The 15,372-nt window shown below is 40.8% G+C and overlaps 1 protein-coding gene across 4 annotated transcripts in view; it reads right to left on the bottom strand.

The window, feature by feature from the left end:
* The window catches only part of LOC146991544 (alpha-1,6-mannosylglycoprotein 6-beta-N-acetylglucosaminyltransferase B-like), a 127,422-nt gene that overhangs the window by 85,585 nt on the left and 26,465 nt on the right, over positions 1–15,372 (bottom strand). For all 4 annotated transcript variants that reach the window (XM_085774303.1, XM_085774292.1, XM_085774285.1 and 1 more), the window contains exon 3: positions 1,207–1,357. In XM_085774303.1, coding sequence (XP_085630429.1) covers positions 1,207–1,357 — 151 coding nt within the window. The remainder of the gene's footprint in view (positions 1–1,206; positions 1,358–15,372) is intronic.

Genomic DNA, 15,372 nt, shown 5'->3' on the forward strand with positions numbered 1-15,372 from the left:
CCCTTCAAGGCAATAACTGCAAATTGATTTCTGTTACAGTTACACATGCAAGCACCGTCCTAGTTAGACTCCCTGACAACAGACAGAGTTTAACCCTAGCTGTAGCCTAAGAGTAGAACTGCTTCCTCCACATTAAACAGCCCATTACTAGACATTGATTGCAGTTAACACCGATGCCAGACCATATTAATCGTTCCATCCTTCTGCTCCAGTGCCTTAGCGCAGATCTGAACCTTAGCGTTTATCCAGGATCATTTAGCAAAGTTCGGGGAGGTGAGGGGATTTCTGTCTCATCACTCCTGCTGAACTGAATTCAGTCGGGCTGTTTGGAAATGAGAGGAGTCGGAATGAAGGGGATGTTAGACAGAAAAGACAAATTGGATGTTTTGCCGCTAAAGGGGCAAAAGAGAGGAGCAATTTGATAAAAGCAGCAGCAGCAAGGTCATACAAGACTTGTCTGTTTGCAGCAGTGATTCTGAGGTAATAGGGAGCAATTTCCGCAAGTGACTATATGAGGAGAAAAATGAGAGCAAAGATGAGAGCGAAACACAATAAGGTGCAGATTTAACAGGAGGGAAGATAGAAGTCATGACTACAATCAAGTGGAAAAAGAGAGAGGTTATGTGCAGTGTGAATGACAATGGGGAGAATAACTTAGGTTATATTATAGACATGAAATACTACAATGTTACCATTGTTACATGTTTATATAAACACACACCGGAGCCAGGATAAATGTTATCATAAAAACATACAGTATCTTATCAGAGTGCAAAAATAATGCTTGGGTTGAAAAAACTCAAAGTATTTAATTAGTTTGTGAATTGCTTTTATTCTGACTAATTGCCCCTGGGTGTATTTGCAGGATGAAGGACAAAGAATGGAACATAATTGTATCTAATAAGATGAAATAGTCAACGTGGTGGGCGTTTATTTTTTTATCATTCTGTTGTTATTGTAAAATGAATAAATACTGATCTTGAATTTACTGTGACAAATATAGAACCTTACTAACAGTTCTAAATATTTTGATCTATAGACATTTTCAATTTTTCTTTAAGAAAACCAACAAAAAACTCTGGTGTTACTCGTGTAGGACCATCTTCGTGACACTCAGTTTTTGAGCCATTTAAGATATTTTGACAGAAAAAAAAACTGATTTTGTTGATTGTCGCCAACAGAATAAAGCTGTAAAACTCGGTGTACCTGTTGATGGCAGAGCTGAGCTCATCCAGGCGCCGTGCATCAGTTGTGGAAGTGTTGTCCAGTTTGGACAGGCTGTCCATCCTCTTCAGAATCACCTCCAGCATGTCACTGATCTTCCTCAGCACACCACGTGACTCCACACCTCCCAGCACTGAGTGGAGAGACAGACATGGAAGGAAAAGGCGGTAGATGAGTGACAAGCTGGACACTGACATACATAGCATACTCGCAGAACAGCATGCACATTAATCACAAAGCCTGCAGCTCTTCTGGCTCTCCATACTGTAGTTGATTTTGGCTGTGGTTTTGTCTGAGGCAACTGTCTCTGTGCACTTCATCACAGCGAAGATGAAAAGCAAATTTCTTTTTCTTGAGTGCCAAACAGTGCAAAAGACCTTGATTAAATTTGTTGCTTCTGTGTCTTGCACCACTCACTGAACACATATAATGAGTACAACAATTAATTTAAGTTTTTCTTAAATTAAGTTGTTTTAAAAGCAGTCACTTCATTTAAGTGTATTTGGAAGTCAACATGTATAGTCGAATAGACAATGGTATTTGTCATGGCCAATGCTCTAAAAAGAATTTATTTAGGTAGAATCTGGTTAATGTTTATTAAAAATTAACATAATCAGATGTTATGGATCTGTGAGGAAAAACCTGTTGGGTTATGGATAGACTATGTAGTTTGTACTGCAGTTATAGGGATGAATGCAGCGACCAGAAAGGAATCCTTCACCACAGCTGGATGACATTACGTTGTGTTCGGCTTGTGGCGTTATCTCTTTCCACTTTGTGCGCATCATAAATGCTTCTGCACAAGCTATCCTGGGTCCCCTCCTGAACAACTCTTCCATCAGCTCACAAGATTTCCATCACAGCTTTGAGTTGATGTAAGGCTGTCGGATGCCTTTTTTTTTTTTTTTCCCCCACTGACGAAAAGGCCCATCCCTAACTGTAATACCACTTTAACCCTATGAGAGCATCTCCCCTTCACTTGAGCCTGTGTGTGTGACTTCCCTTCCTAAAGTCTCAAAGCCAACACTTTAACCTGCGTGTAACTACAGCTTTAATTCTCGTTTCCTCTGCCTACAGCAGTACATGCTGGCCAGTGCTCTATTTTGATCTCATCATAAACTGGGTTTTGTTCCGGCCAGACACCCAGACACTCGGGAGAGGGATGTCTGAATATGGGCTTACCTCCACATCCTTTGATATCCTTTGATATGAGAATGAGACTTTCACCAAGACTGAGTTATGAAAAGCCAGGATCTAATTATACTGAGGCGCTCTTTTTCTTGCCTCTCTCTGTCTGTGTCTGTGAGCAGGCCAAGTTATTTCTTTCGTCTAACATAGCAGAAAAGGCTCTCTGTGGACAGAAAGGATGCTGCTGTGTGTGAAGATGATTGCACTGGCCATCAGAGTTGAAGAGTGAGTCTTAACACAAATGAGCGCACACACACCGAGACTCTGAGGGTGGGAGGGAGAATATACTCTGACTGCACAAAAGGTGTAGCAGACCTCATTAGAATAATTACAGCGACACTGCCAGGGTCAGCGTGTCTGTGAATTCAGTCATAATGGCCCAGAACAAGGTAGGTAACTGAAAGGTGCAGACACAGACGGAAAGCTTTTTCATTATGTCTTTGCAGAATTAATCTCTGCTGTATATATCTACCCTTTCTGCTCACAGAAAAAAGTGAAACTAGCACAAAGAATCAGAGAAGAATTACTGGGGCTCAAGATGACCAGTTATCTTTTATTTTCTACTTCAAGCTAAAGATACAGGGAGTGAGTCACGAAGACAAGTAAAAGTACAGCACATGTAAGAAAATGTACTGAGAGATGTTTCTTTTTTCTTTTAATTAGTATCATTTATGAGGCTATAACACACTGTACCCAACATGCTGCGCTGTGAAATCTCTTTTATCTTATCATACAGTAGTTACACCCTGCCTTACTGAAACCCTGCCGTTCTGAAAATAGACTTCCATTCTTCGTAATGGCGGGGGTTCCCATTTTTTCTAAAGACCGCACTATTCCAAAAAGGCTATTGGGGAACCCGCCCCCCCCACTCCAAAAATGGACTGACAGGGTGTGGCAGAAAAATTGTTGTTGGTGTTCATAAAGTGACAGTTTTAAAGTCTTGGTAATAATCAAAAACTGATTTGACTGTGTAAACTGTAAATGCATTATAACGCCAGGTGCAATTACAGACAAGTTTTTGACAATTCACCACAATCCAAACACTGCTCAACATGAGAACGCAGACTAATGAGAGTCAAGGCAGATTTGACCACTTCACTCTGATGCCATCGTTAGATCTTCAGTAACCACACAAGACGCAGCTCAATAGGAAACAGTTCACAAAGGTCAGAGTGTATTCTCCAAAATTCACATCAGAGCACTTGGTAGGCCCCATATTGACACTGAAAAACACCTGGATTACACCGTCCGACCACTCTGTCACACCTCATGTCTGCTGCTTGACAGGCAATTACAGCCAATGGGCTCCGGTGCCTAACAGCACCGACGCAAGGTCATTGTCTGTCTCGATCTCCTCCAGCGGCAGATGGAAACCTAAGTTCAGTGAGTTATCTCCACAGTGACAGATGTATTCGTCTGAGACTGACAGTGTCATGTCCTTTGCCTGTGATGGATCGTTGTGTCAGGGTGTGCCGATGGGTCGCTCTGGTGACATCTTTGTGACCAACGGATAATGGATGGCATCCATGTTAAGGGTTAAGCTAAGAAAAGCCGAGAAAATCATAATTTATGATGTTCAGTGCATCCAGAAATGATGGCTCTTGGCAAAGCTTTGGAAAAAGCATTAGCACACACATGCTAAAATCATGGTACTTTGAATTACTGTTTACAATGAGTCCGTCTGTTAAAGGGATAGTTCACCCTAGAATGATATTTCGCTCATTATCTACTCACCCTCATGTTGACTAAGGGCTGGAAGAAGTTTGAGATTCCTCCGTCCCTTCTCTGAGTTACAGGGGGTCTTGGCGTAGCAGTGCATGTCCATATAACGGTTGCAAAGGGACACCAGAGCTCTTCGTAAAAAAACACACACAAAAAAACATCCAAATACCTCCATGATGCTCGTATGTAATGTCCGTCTTGTGCTGAAGCCCCAAATTGCGTAATTGTCCCGAAAAAAATTAAATAAGTCTATATTTTAAGCTTGTTTGTAGCGGAAGCTTCTCGAAGCTCCTCTTCCTGGTCCGTCCAAATCTCGCGTGATTCGCAGTAACCGCACTGACGCCGGCGCAAATCACGCGAGATTTGGACGGACCAGGAAGAGGAGCTTCGAGAAGCTTCCGCTACAAACAAGCTTAAAATATAGACTTATTTAATTTTTTTCGGGACAATTATGCAATTTGGGGCTTCAGCACAAGACGGACATTACATACGAGCATCATGGAGGTATTTGGATGTTTTTTTGTGTGTGTTTTTTTACGAAGAGCTCTGGTGTCCCTTTGCAACCGTTATACGGACATGCACTGCTATGCCAAGACCCCCTGTAACTCAGAGAAGGGACGGTGGACTCTGAAAATTCATCCAGCCCTTAGTCAACATGAGGGTGAGTAGATAATGAGCGAAATATCATTCTAGGGTGAACTATCCCTTTAATAAACTATACTGTATCAGATTAATTAGAACAGAAAAAGAGCTGGAGGAAGTGTCTCGGGAGAGGGAAGTCTGAGGATCCCTGCTCTGACTGCTGGCCCCACGACCCGGATCCAGATGAAGCGGAAGAAAATGGATGGATGGATGTAAATTTTCACATTTTCCCGGGGTCTTCCAGGGGGCTAACTGTCATCCGTCAGTCTTCTTGGGGCAAAATGTAGTCAAAGAAGCTGCAAGGAAACTCCCTGGATTGCAAATAGCCAGCTGTAGCAAATGAGGTCTGCCTTTGAGAGGCAGATCCTTCACTGTACACAATGATGAAAGATTTTTTCAAACTGACCAAGGTGGCTCTATACCAAATTAAAAAGGACAAGTGCCAATATTTCAATAGCTTGCATAATGTCATGATTATATGACTGTCCTCATCAGATGAAACCTCATAAAGACCTCACCAGTGCAATGTAGGGACACTGTGACCGAAGATGTAATGGAAAAGGAGATAAACAGCAGCAATATCATTACAACAGAGATGGAGATGACTTTTAGTTTGACTTGCTCAAGCATAAAGGCCACAGTGGAGTCAAGCACAATGTGTGTGGGGGAGACTTTGACATTGCAAGCACAAAACAGCCTTAAAGAACTGATGACAGAAATGTAAAAAAAAAATCAGTTTGTGAAACACAAAAACCAACTAGTGAGGGATCAACAAAGAAGTAGTGTATTATTTGAAATTATACACTACTTCTTTGTTGATACTTCCCTCTCTGACTATCTGTATTAGGCCTTGAGATGTTATTCATATAGGTTCATTCTGATCAGTACATCGCTGCAGATAAAAAAAAAATCACAAAAATCACAAAATAGCTTATTAACACATTTCATTAACACCTTCAAGTTCTAACTGCAGTGTTAAAACCGCAAGGCAGAAATTGGAATTATAAAGTTTTTGTGCTGCAGCAGTACTTTTTACCTAAATTACCATAAAGGACCATAACCGATGCCACGGATGTCAGACAGGATGACAAAAAGTCTGCTCACATTCCTGATCATGTCCATAGCACTGATACTTTCACTGTGATACACAAACCTGCCTGTGAACCAGTGGTGTTTTATCACTGCTTCACCTTTTGTTAAAAAAAAAAATCACAGTCAGTGTCTATGAACCCACATGTACACTTGGAAAATGACCAGTCCAAATGAATGATAAAAATTCCATTACTTGGTGGTTATTTCGTTTGCATTATGACAGACTGAGACCTAAGCTGTATTAAAGGTCCTTGCTGAAAGCAAATATTCTAACTCTGGGTTATGGCAGCTACAGTAGTAATAGTGACAGTTGCCTCAAGGACGGGGTGACTGACACAAATCCTCCAATCTGGACAACCACAGGTCATGTGTTTCTCAGCCGTTTGATACAACCTATAGGTGCCACTCCTGAAATAGCTCCCCTTGTCACGGTGAACAAACCACGATGAACACGTGACTGTACTGACAGTGGTGTACTGATTGTTGCCGTGGTTACTATAATAGTGGTCATGGTTTGGTTACATACATGCAACTACTTTGTTCATTGGTGCCCAACAACTAAATTTAACTGTGGGTGGAATTGACAGCCTACAGTAAAACACCACATTTAGTCTGTTTTGTTTTTGCAAAAATTAAAATGCATCATGGAACAGTTAAGACACAGTGTGCTGTACTTTTGGAAATGTCAAGTGTCATTACCTATGGTCATTACACGCCACGGCTCTATTGAATGCTTCCCTCTGATTGGCTGTGCTGCGTTCTACAGTCCGTTATTTCTGTATAATGACCGTCATCAAGTATAATGACCGTTGTCAAGTATAACAGACCGTCGTCAGGTAGTAACACACCACTGCTAGGGACGCCGCTCTGATCAGAGGAGCAGAGGAGAAGAACTATGCAGGATATTTACCTTGTGTTTTATTTTTACCTTCATTACAGCTTTGGACTAACTGTGATGTTAGATAAATGACTTGTAACTTGTTACAGGGAGAGTGGAGGCTCCTGATCAGAGCCTCTGTCCCAGTGTCACAGCTCTCCTCTCGTCTCGGTGACACCGCGAGTCCGCAACCTTAATCTCATGTTTATGACGGATAACCCCCCCCCCAACACACACACACACACAGTAACATGTCCTTCAATCCACTGATTGATAATCAAAGGCTTTGTTGACACGACCGCGAGGAAGCTCAGCAAAACAACAGAGAAGTGACCAGACTTGAAATGATGCAATCTATAAATTGAAAGTCGTATTGTGATCAACATTATGTTTCAAATTAATTATTTCATACATCCTGTCGGGGTTTATTTCTCCACAACAACCTCCGAACATTATCCCTTACTTAATTACTTGTTAATCAAGGCTTGATGATGATTGCCCACTTTAATCAATCCATTGATTAATTTGGTAAAAGGTGAATGATACTGTCACTACCCTGACACCAAATAAATAACCACATTTCTAATTTCTAAGCCATTTATATAACTTTCAGGCCTTCAGTCATGGAGCCCACAGTTGTCACACTGCCCGAGTGACTACCTGAGATAAATGCAGACTTAATACTAAAGGAAAGTAAAAGCAGTGAGCTAACAGGGCCAAGCTGTTGGCATACTATTTCATGCCGTGTTTGGCATCCCCCACTGGCACAGGGTGGAATAAAATCAGCACACACGCACTCACACATATATACAGAGTGTGATGCTTTAGCCATCATATTGGGCTGAATATTTGGTGCCATGGCACATCATATTTCACCTGAGGACTGAATTGCGTGAAGCATGAACAGAACTGTTGTTAGTGTCTCTTAACAGACAACTGCAAACTGAGTGAGAGTGTTTGTTTATATGTACCATAATGTATCTGTGCATTTGTGTGTGCACATACTGTGGTCTGCACAAAAACTTGGCAGCTTTTCCTTCACCATTTGCAGCAGCTGAACATTGACAGTGGCAACAATTAACATTTGTGACTAAAAATGTAATTCACCAACCCAATGCAGCTTCACTGAGACTTCATTCTGAATACTGAAACTAATTATATAAGCCACAGTGTGCATATGTGTGTGTATGTGTGTGCACGTACTTGTAGTTCATGAAATAGCCAAAGCGTGTCTGTCTGCTTGACTTTATGGTAATGGGAATGACAGAAAGGGTCACACAATATAAAATAGCTATGACTTCCTCTATCAAATCCTTTTATGTCACTAACTCAAAAGGGTAAGAAAAAAAAAAAACACTTTTCACTCAGGCTGGGAACAGCACTTGTCAGTGTCAACTGAATCGTCCAAAAAATATATTAGAAAATGTTATATATATATATGTAAGGGCAGTAGGTAAAATAATAGAGTATGTAAAGCAGTCTGACCAAGAGACATGCACTGTGTGCAAGAGCATAAGAAAAAGAAAATTCAGTACAGTATGATTCCTCACAGTAAAAGTGAATAACTGTACCTCAGGTGCTTCAGCAGCAGTCTGTGTAAAACTGCATGTGTGTAAAACTGCAAAGGACAAAGGTCATATGACAGCAGAGTGAAAAAAATAATGTCTCTGTCACTAATCTAATTTAACTTAATTAAACTGCACAAATCATGAAACCAAGGAAGGAATTTCATCATTTTAGGGGCAAAGCCATCTGACAAAAGGAACAAAGGCCACATGAAGGGGCACAAATGCCATTGGATGATTTGTTGCTTACAAATGAATGAAATGCATTAAATGAAAATGAAGGAATAACTTTAGTAATATTAAGTAAACAAACATATGTGCAGACGTGTGAAAACTAAACTTGCGCATTAAGCTAGGCAGCAGTAGTCACACTGATTTATCATCCCTGTAAGATCTGCACTAAATTTGAGAAGTTTACAGACTACTGTCACAGATACCTCCTTACTGAGCAATCTGCAGAGAGCTGGTTTGAGGTTCCAGATTCCCTGTACAGGGATGGGACAGGCTGACTACATCCACCACTCTGGACTTCATGGGAGAGTGGTCAGATGGAAACCTGTTGCTCTGGGAGTAAGAACCTCCAGGACTCTCACTTTGCAACTGAGAAACAGGATTTTCTGGACTGATTAAACCAAGACTGAACTGTTTGGCCTCAATTCAAGGTATAATGTATGGAGGTTCCTGGCATCACCAGGGCTGAGGGATGACAGGAAGCTGAACAGGACACGTCAGACTGGGCAGAAGCTTCACCCTCTAACTGAACAATAACCCTCACTACACAGGCAAGATAATGCAAGTCGAAGATCTCTTAAGAGATCTGATAACAGCTGTAAAACAACAGCCCCCCACTCCCAGAGGATCTGGAAGGAAAGTGAATGGATCTGAATACTTTCTTAATGCACTGTAAATGCCAACAACAATTCATATTCATATTGACAGTCTATAATCTACTAATCAAATACAGCTTGATTCCATAAAAAAATTACATTTTGAAATGAGAAAATCTGATGTGGAAAAAACCCAACTGGAAGAAGTGCAGACAGAATAAGTGTTCACCTGCAGCGGAGTTATGGCACTTTGAAAACGCTTCCCCGTCTCCACATCTCAGGCACCATCGAGCTCTGTCTTTGAAAATGAAACTGTCTTGAAGCAAACTCTCTATCATCTGATATGTGGTGGGTTTGTGAGGCAGCTCTGAACTATAAACCCTCTTTCAGTGAGTCAGCCAATCATTTGTGTGTGTGCGCGCGTGTGTGCAGTTGCCTCCGATTGTCTCCTCGAGTATGGTTGTGTTTGCACATACAACACACAGGATGACTAACTCGCTCATATGTGACCACACAAACACACACATGCACATCTGCTTGCATAAGGTATTATGTGTGCTAGAGCAGAGTGGTGTTGTGATTGGCTGGAGGGGGTGTGTTTGCATATGCATGAGAAGAAAACCATTTGCGGTTTGATGAATGCTGACAGAAGGGCCTGCTGGATAGGAGTTGACACTGCTAAATTAACTGGAGACCGATGTCATTTTGTCACAGGAGCACACACACAGAGAAACGCATGCATATACACACGTAGAACGGTATTTGTGCCAGGAAGCTGCATAAACAGGGACAGCCTACTGTACCATCCAGAAATAAAACTGTAATATCATTTTACACCAGTAAGTCAATATGTAAAAAAAAAAGAAACCTTTCTCTCTTGGATAAAAACCAAGCCATTTAGACTTAAATGATGATATAACATAACACATTAAGAGAAGTTTCATCAGTGCTTAATGCTGTGAGCTCAAACATTTTTTGTTTGAGAAATTCCCTCTCAGTGAGAATAATCTGAACGCTGGGCTTCCAGCTGTGACAAAATGCAGTCCACGGTGCTGTCATGGTGTCCTGACTGTTGCTTCCATTATTCTCTGTCAGCTCCAGGAATTGTCTGGAGGTGACATCATCACTATCACAGTCCGTCTCAGCTTCTCAGATCGATCAGGTTTGTTCAAAACCATAAACTGGAACCAAGCTAGATACATATTAATTTGCACAATGCATTTTTACCTGTGCAAGCTCCATACCTCTTCCCTCTTCTCCACTTTACCCTCATTCTTTCACCTGATTCTTCACCACCACCACCACTTTACCCTCCCTCTCCTCTGCAGTGAAGGAAACAACACAATCAACAGAAAAACTCCTCACTCACCCCTCAGTGGGCCGACAGAAAGAAAGACGTAGATACAGAGAGTTTAATGCCACACTACCACTCCAATCTCCAGTACATCTCCTCTCCTCAATTTCCACACCCACATTCAATTACTACAAATTACATGCAGTTTAATTATTATGGCGTAGGAGCTCTACTGTTCATTAGCTGAAGAACAGCATGACTGCATGCAGACAGGAAAGAGTGGGATGGTGGGGTTTTTTTTAATCTTTTTTTTTTTTGCCGCACAATGCATACAGTGGAAGTGGAGTTTAAGCAATGAAAATGTGGCAAATGAAGCATGAAGGAAGTGAAAGATTGTGCTGGCAATAATGCAAACACAATGAATATGAATGGCCTTAAAGACAATTTAATAAGATGTACGATCAGAAATGATGGAAGGATCAATAAGCTATTTTGTACCCCGCAGCAAAGAATAGAATAAAACAGAATAGAACCAGCTGGTGATGGTTAAAAGAAGAAAAAAAAACCTTGGCTCTAACTTATTCCTCTCTTGCTTCAGCTTTTGAAATATTTATTGTTCATTTGGTTTTGACATTTTCTCACCATTCATTCAGCAATGTCAAGGCAAATTGGATTTCATGAAGGGAGATGGGACAGATGAGAGGATATTAAGAGACATAAAGAAAGAAAGACAGCCACAATGCCTATTAATACTGACAGTTTCTGTCACTCCTCTTTTGAGTGCTTCTCTCTTTCAAAGTGATCGAGAAGGAGATGAAGAAAGACTGTGTATGGCTGAAATCTAGCTCTGTGTCTCTCAACAGATTTAACCCTCATCCTCTTGCCCCTCCTTTCCTAAATTCTGCTCGCTTGCAGAGCTTCTGTAATCTCTCATTTTATTTGAATTGTACTTTTTGTTTTCAGGATATCACATTCCAAGTGGACTAGATCCTTCTCTCTATATAGTATCCTCCACGCATCTTGCATCTGCAATATCTTTTTATATTCTTCCTCTTTATCTTTCATCCCCTCTCCCTTTAATTTCCACTCTTTCGGCCCCTGTCATCTTGATTCATCACAGTACATCTTATGGTGATGACAGGGGATGAAAAACTGGAATCACTGAGCTTGTTGACGGAGACACACAGACACACACCCACACAAAGCCCTTGAGACGGACAAATAAAAAAACAATATTTGAATAGAGACCAAATTGCGTGTACACATATGCGGCATGAAAGCTTAATCTGTTGACAAGCGCACTGTGTCTGCGAGTGTGGGTGTATTTGTTTCTTGATGAAACTGTGATGAAACGGGGTTGATAGCAATTGCTGTTTTTACAGTTTTAAATGTAATACAAAAACAATGCCTTTCTTCATCAGACAGCATTATACCTCTAGGAATTAAACATGAGCAATATGCTGCTTATCTGTTACGATGAATGCTGGCCTCCTTTTCGATTGCAAACACACACCATAGAGAACATACAGGCAAGGGAATCCTCATTATCATTTACCTACTAAAGTCACCGTCTCTCAGAAAGCAGTTCTCTGTTGACTTTCACCAGTTCAGCACAGCTCTGCTGTTCAGAGCAGACAGACACAGCTGCAGGGGCTCCTTTCACCACGACCACGTCAGTGAATGTTAGTGTGACAGAGCGTTGCGTTGTACCTCGAGATTGGCAGAGATGGAGAGGCTGAGTTTAAAGTGTGCGAGTGCATGAGTGCGTACTGTATGTGTGTGTGTGTGGATGTGGGTATATAAGACTTTAGACAGGAAATGTGTGTGACATGACCTTTTTGCTGTTCTGTGTGCCTGAGTGTGCATATTTGGCTATGGTGTGTACACAGATGTGTGTGTGTGTATGAGAAGACCTTAGGTGACATTTTGGTGTCATCGGGAAATTTCCAGGAAAGATGAAGGAGAATGCAGAACATAACAGGGATGTACAGTAACTGTCCTATCAGTGGCTGTGGCCGCCTCACAAAGTGTCAAAAACCTCTCAACTCACTCAGCTTTAACAAGGACAAAGCTAGGACACAGATCACAGGATGGAGATAGATTTTCAAATACTTTGCTCAAATATAACTGACACATAGAGACAAACTGCTCACATTAATATGTTGCCAAGTAACAGCTTCCTCCCATGGATTAAGGGAGGAAGCCAAAGTACCTGGAAAAAGCCAATGGTGACATGAGGAGGACATACGACATCTACACAGAAAGGCCTGAGCCAGTGTAGGTTCAAGCTTGCATGCTGCCGAATGTTTGAATGAATAGATGAAACTCCTCTCTTTAGCAAACATGGCATATCCAAAAGATGTCAAAACTAAACTACAGAAAAAGGTGCAAATTCAAGATACGTGAAGATAGCCATTTAGAGATTGAAACCTTAAATCAGATGTCATCTGCATGGAGGGAAACCTTTTAATGCAACCCTGCCTTCACTAGTAATAGCAGAGAATATTGTGAGTCCATAGAGCTATAAACAGAGTTTCCATTACAATGGCAAACAACAGTCGATTCAAGGAACAACCTTGTGCAGTGGAAGACAATGTTTTATTTATTTCATCCCATTGGCGTTATTAGAGGACTGTGGCAATGCGTAGTATAATCCAAGAGATAAATGTATCCCCAAGGCCAAATTTCTTTCAAGTATAAAAAAGAAAAGAAAAGAAAAAACATTGGTCCATTCACTCACAAAAGCTTAAAATGCTCAAATACTAAAAGGCTTTTTATGCATTTAAAGAAATCAAAACGTAAGAGAGTGAATAGTGAAGAATTGTAAACAACATTTAATATCTTCCTGAGACTAAAAAAGGAGTGTGTCTATTGCAAGTAGACTTATAGAACAAAATGAACCACAGAGTAACAAGTTTGCGAAATTCTTGTTCTCTTTCTCAAACAGATTGGCAGCAGTGGAACCAACAAAATGTTTGTTAAGACTAGGCAGGACAGGTCTTTTACTACTTTGTAGTGATCTAGCCTCAGCTTCAAGTTTTGCTATTGTTCTGCTGTTGTCCCTTTACACATTTTGATTAGTGGTAATGGTCATTTTAAAAGTCAAAATCTGTAATAAAATTAAGCTTAAATCAATTTAGTGACTAACATCATGGTGATGTGAATTACTCTGAATTTGCAGAATGAATTATAAGGGCTGTGATGCAGCTGGCCTGGAAATATTTTTCTTGTTCTCATTGTTGATAAAAATTTGGACTTAGAATGAAGTACAAGCTCTGTGGTGTGTTGTTGTGGAATTACGATTGTTCACTTGTAGAAGGATGTTGTTGTTGTGGTGTGCAACATGGAGCTGCCTTCAAGGACGAGCAGGGTTTTTTTGAATTGCCCTTTCACTCGGCTGTGGTGGTGGACAGAAACACTTTAGAAAACCCTGTATATGTTTCTGCTCCTCGTGTCCCAACACTAGAGAACTCGTTCTATCTTTCTTGTCGGTGAAACGGCGCTGCTCTCCCTCTGCCCTCTTCACTCCCACTTATTTTTTAACACCACCAGTCACCGCACATGAGTTGCTTCATTCACAGTATTGACTGAGTGAGTACAGCTCCGGCTCATCGCGAATGTTGCTGTGCTACTGTATGTTAAGCTAGTGGGGCAGGATCAGAGCAGGGCAAAGCATGCCTAGGTAGGCGCTTGTGATTGGCTGTAAGAAAGTGACTACTTCAGCATCAGCTGACATGATAGGCTTATGAAACAGGAAGGGAAACGCTTGTTCACTGGTCTTTTTCTATAGAGCTTTTTATCGACCTGTTTTTTATATAGATCATCACGTGTTGATAGAAACAGTATCGTTATCAAATTATCGCCCAGTCCTACTTCACATCATACAAAAATATCCACTCTTTATATATCCCCAGAGATTTAGAGATGTAAAAACAGAAGCCTAAATTAGAGCTACGTTGTGCAAGCATGGTGTCCCACAGAATGTATGCTGCATGTTAAAAAAGTTAAAAGATATTTATGTTTTGCACATGCTATGGTTATTGTTTTGCTTGTATGCGATGCAGCCCATGCCTTTTGGAGATCATTCTTGCTGAACTGTTCACTTTACCAGAAATTTTGGCCAGGGGTGCCCAAACCTTTGCATGCCACTGTATGGCCATGACTGTATATCCTACACTGAACAAGTTAATGCATATGGAAATGTTATTCATAGTTGTTAACTCACTGTTGAAATTTATTTTGCTGTTTTTTTTATTGTAATTTAATTTCTATTGGAAGAAATGTATTAAGAAAGGTTTGTGACCCAACTGATTTTGATCTAGTTAGTTTCGGAGTAAAACTGTGCTTTTAATAAAAGGCTGGAAATCACCCTTCAGATTGAAGGAGTGGGTATATTGTACATTTTCTCAATCGTTGGGAGTCCTCTGAGTTTTCAAGTGTTCGTGCCTCTGATGTTCTTTGATGTCACAGGACTACAAGAAAGTATATGGTTTAGGTGGAAATTGTCAATAAATGTGTGTGATTAAAAGTTTGAAGAGCTCCAGTGACCACTGCATTTGTCATAAAGATTCACAAAAGGGCACACAATATTTTTAAGCACTGATAAATATCCTACATCTGAGCCTAAAACCAAGATATGTACCAGCGTCTAAAATGATTTTTTTCCAAAGGGAAGGTTACCTTCAAAAGCTGATAATAACATAGCTGTGGGTTATCATACCAAAAGTCATCTACAGACATGGATGTTTTCAAAGATTATACTGTAAGTAACCTTTGCCACCTTGAGTGGTACCGACATCTGGTCTGGCCCATGAACTACATAGCCAAGACCTGAAGATTTGTGTCATTAGACGTTAATGTAGTGGCCAAACTGCACCAATCCCCCCTCCTTCATAGCAAAACAGGGTGTCTATTAACGTTAGGTAGGTAGCTTGCGTTAGC

The sequence above is a fragment of the Trachurus japonicus genome, chromosome 1 (assembly GCF_045865225.1).
Source record: "Trachurus japonicus isolate A0001 chromosome 1, Traja_1.0".
NCBI classification, from domain to species: domain Eukaryota; kingdom Metazoa; phylum Chordata; class Actinopteri; order Carangiformes; family Carangidae; genus Trachurus; species Trachurus japonicus.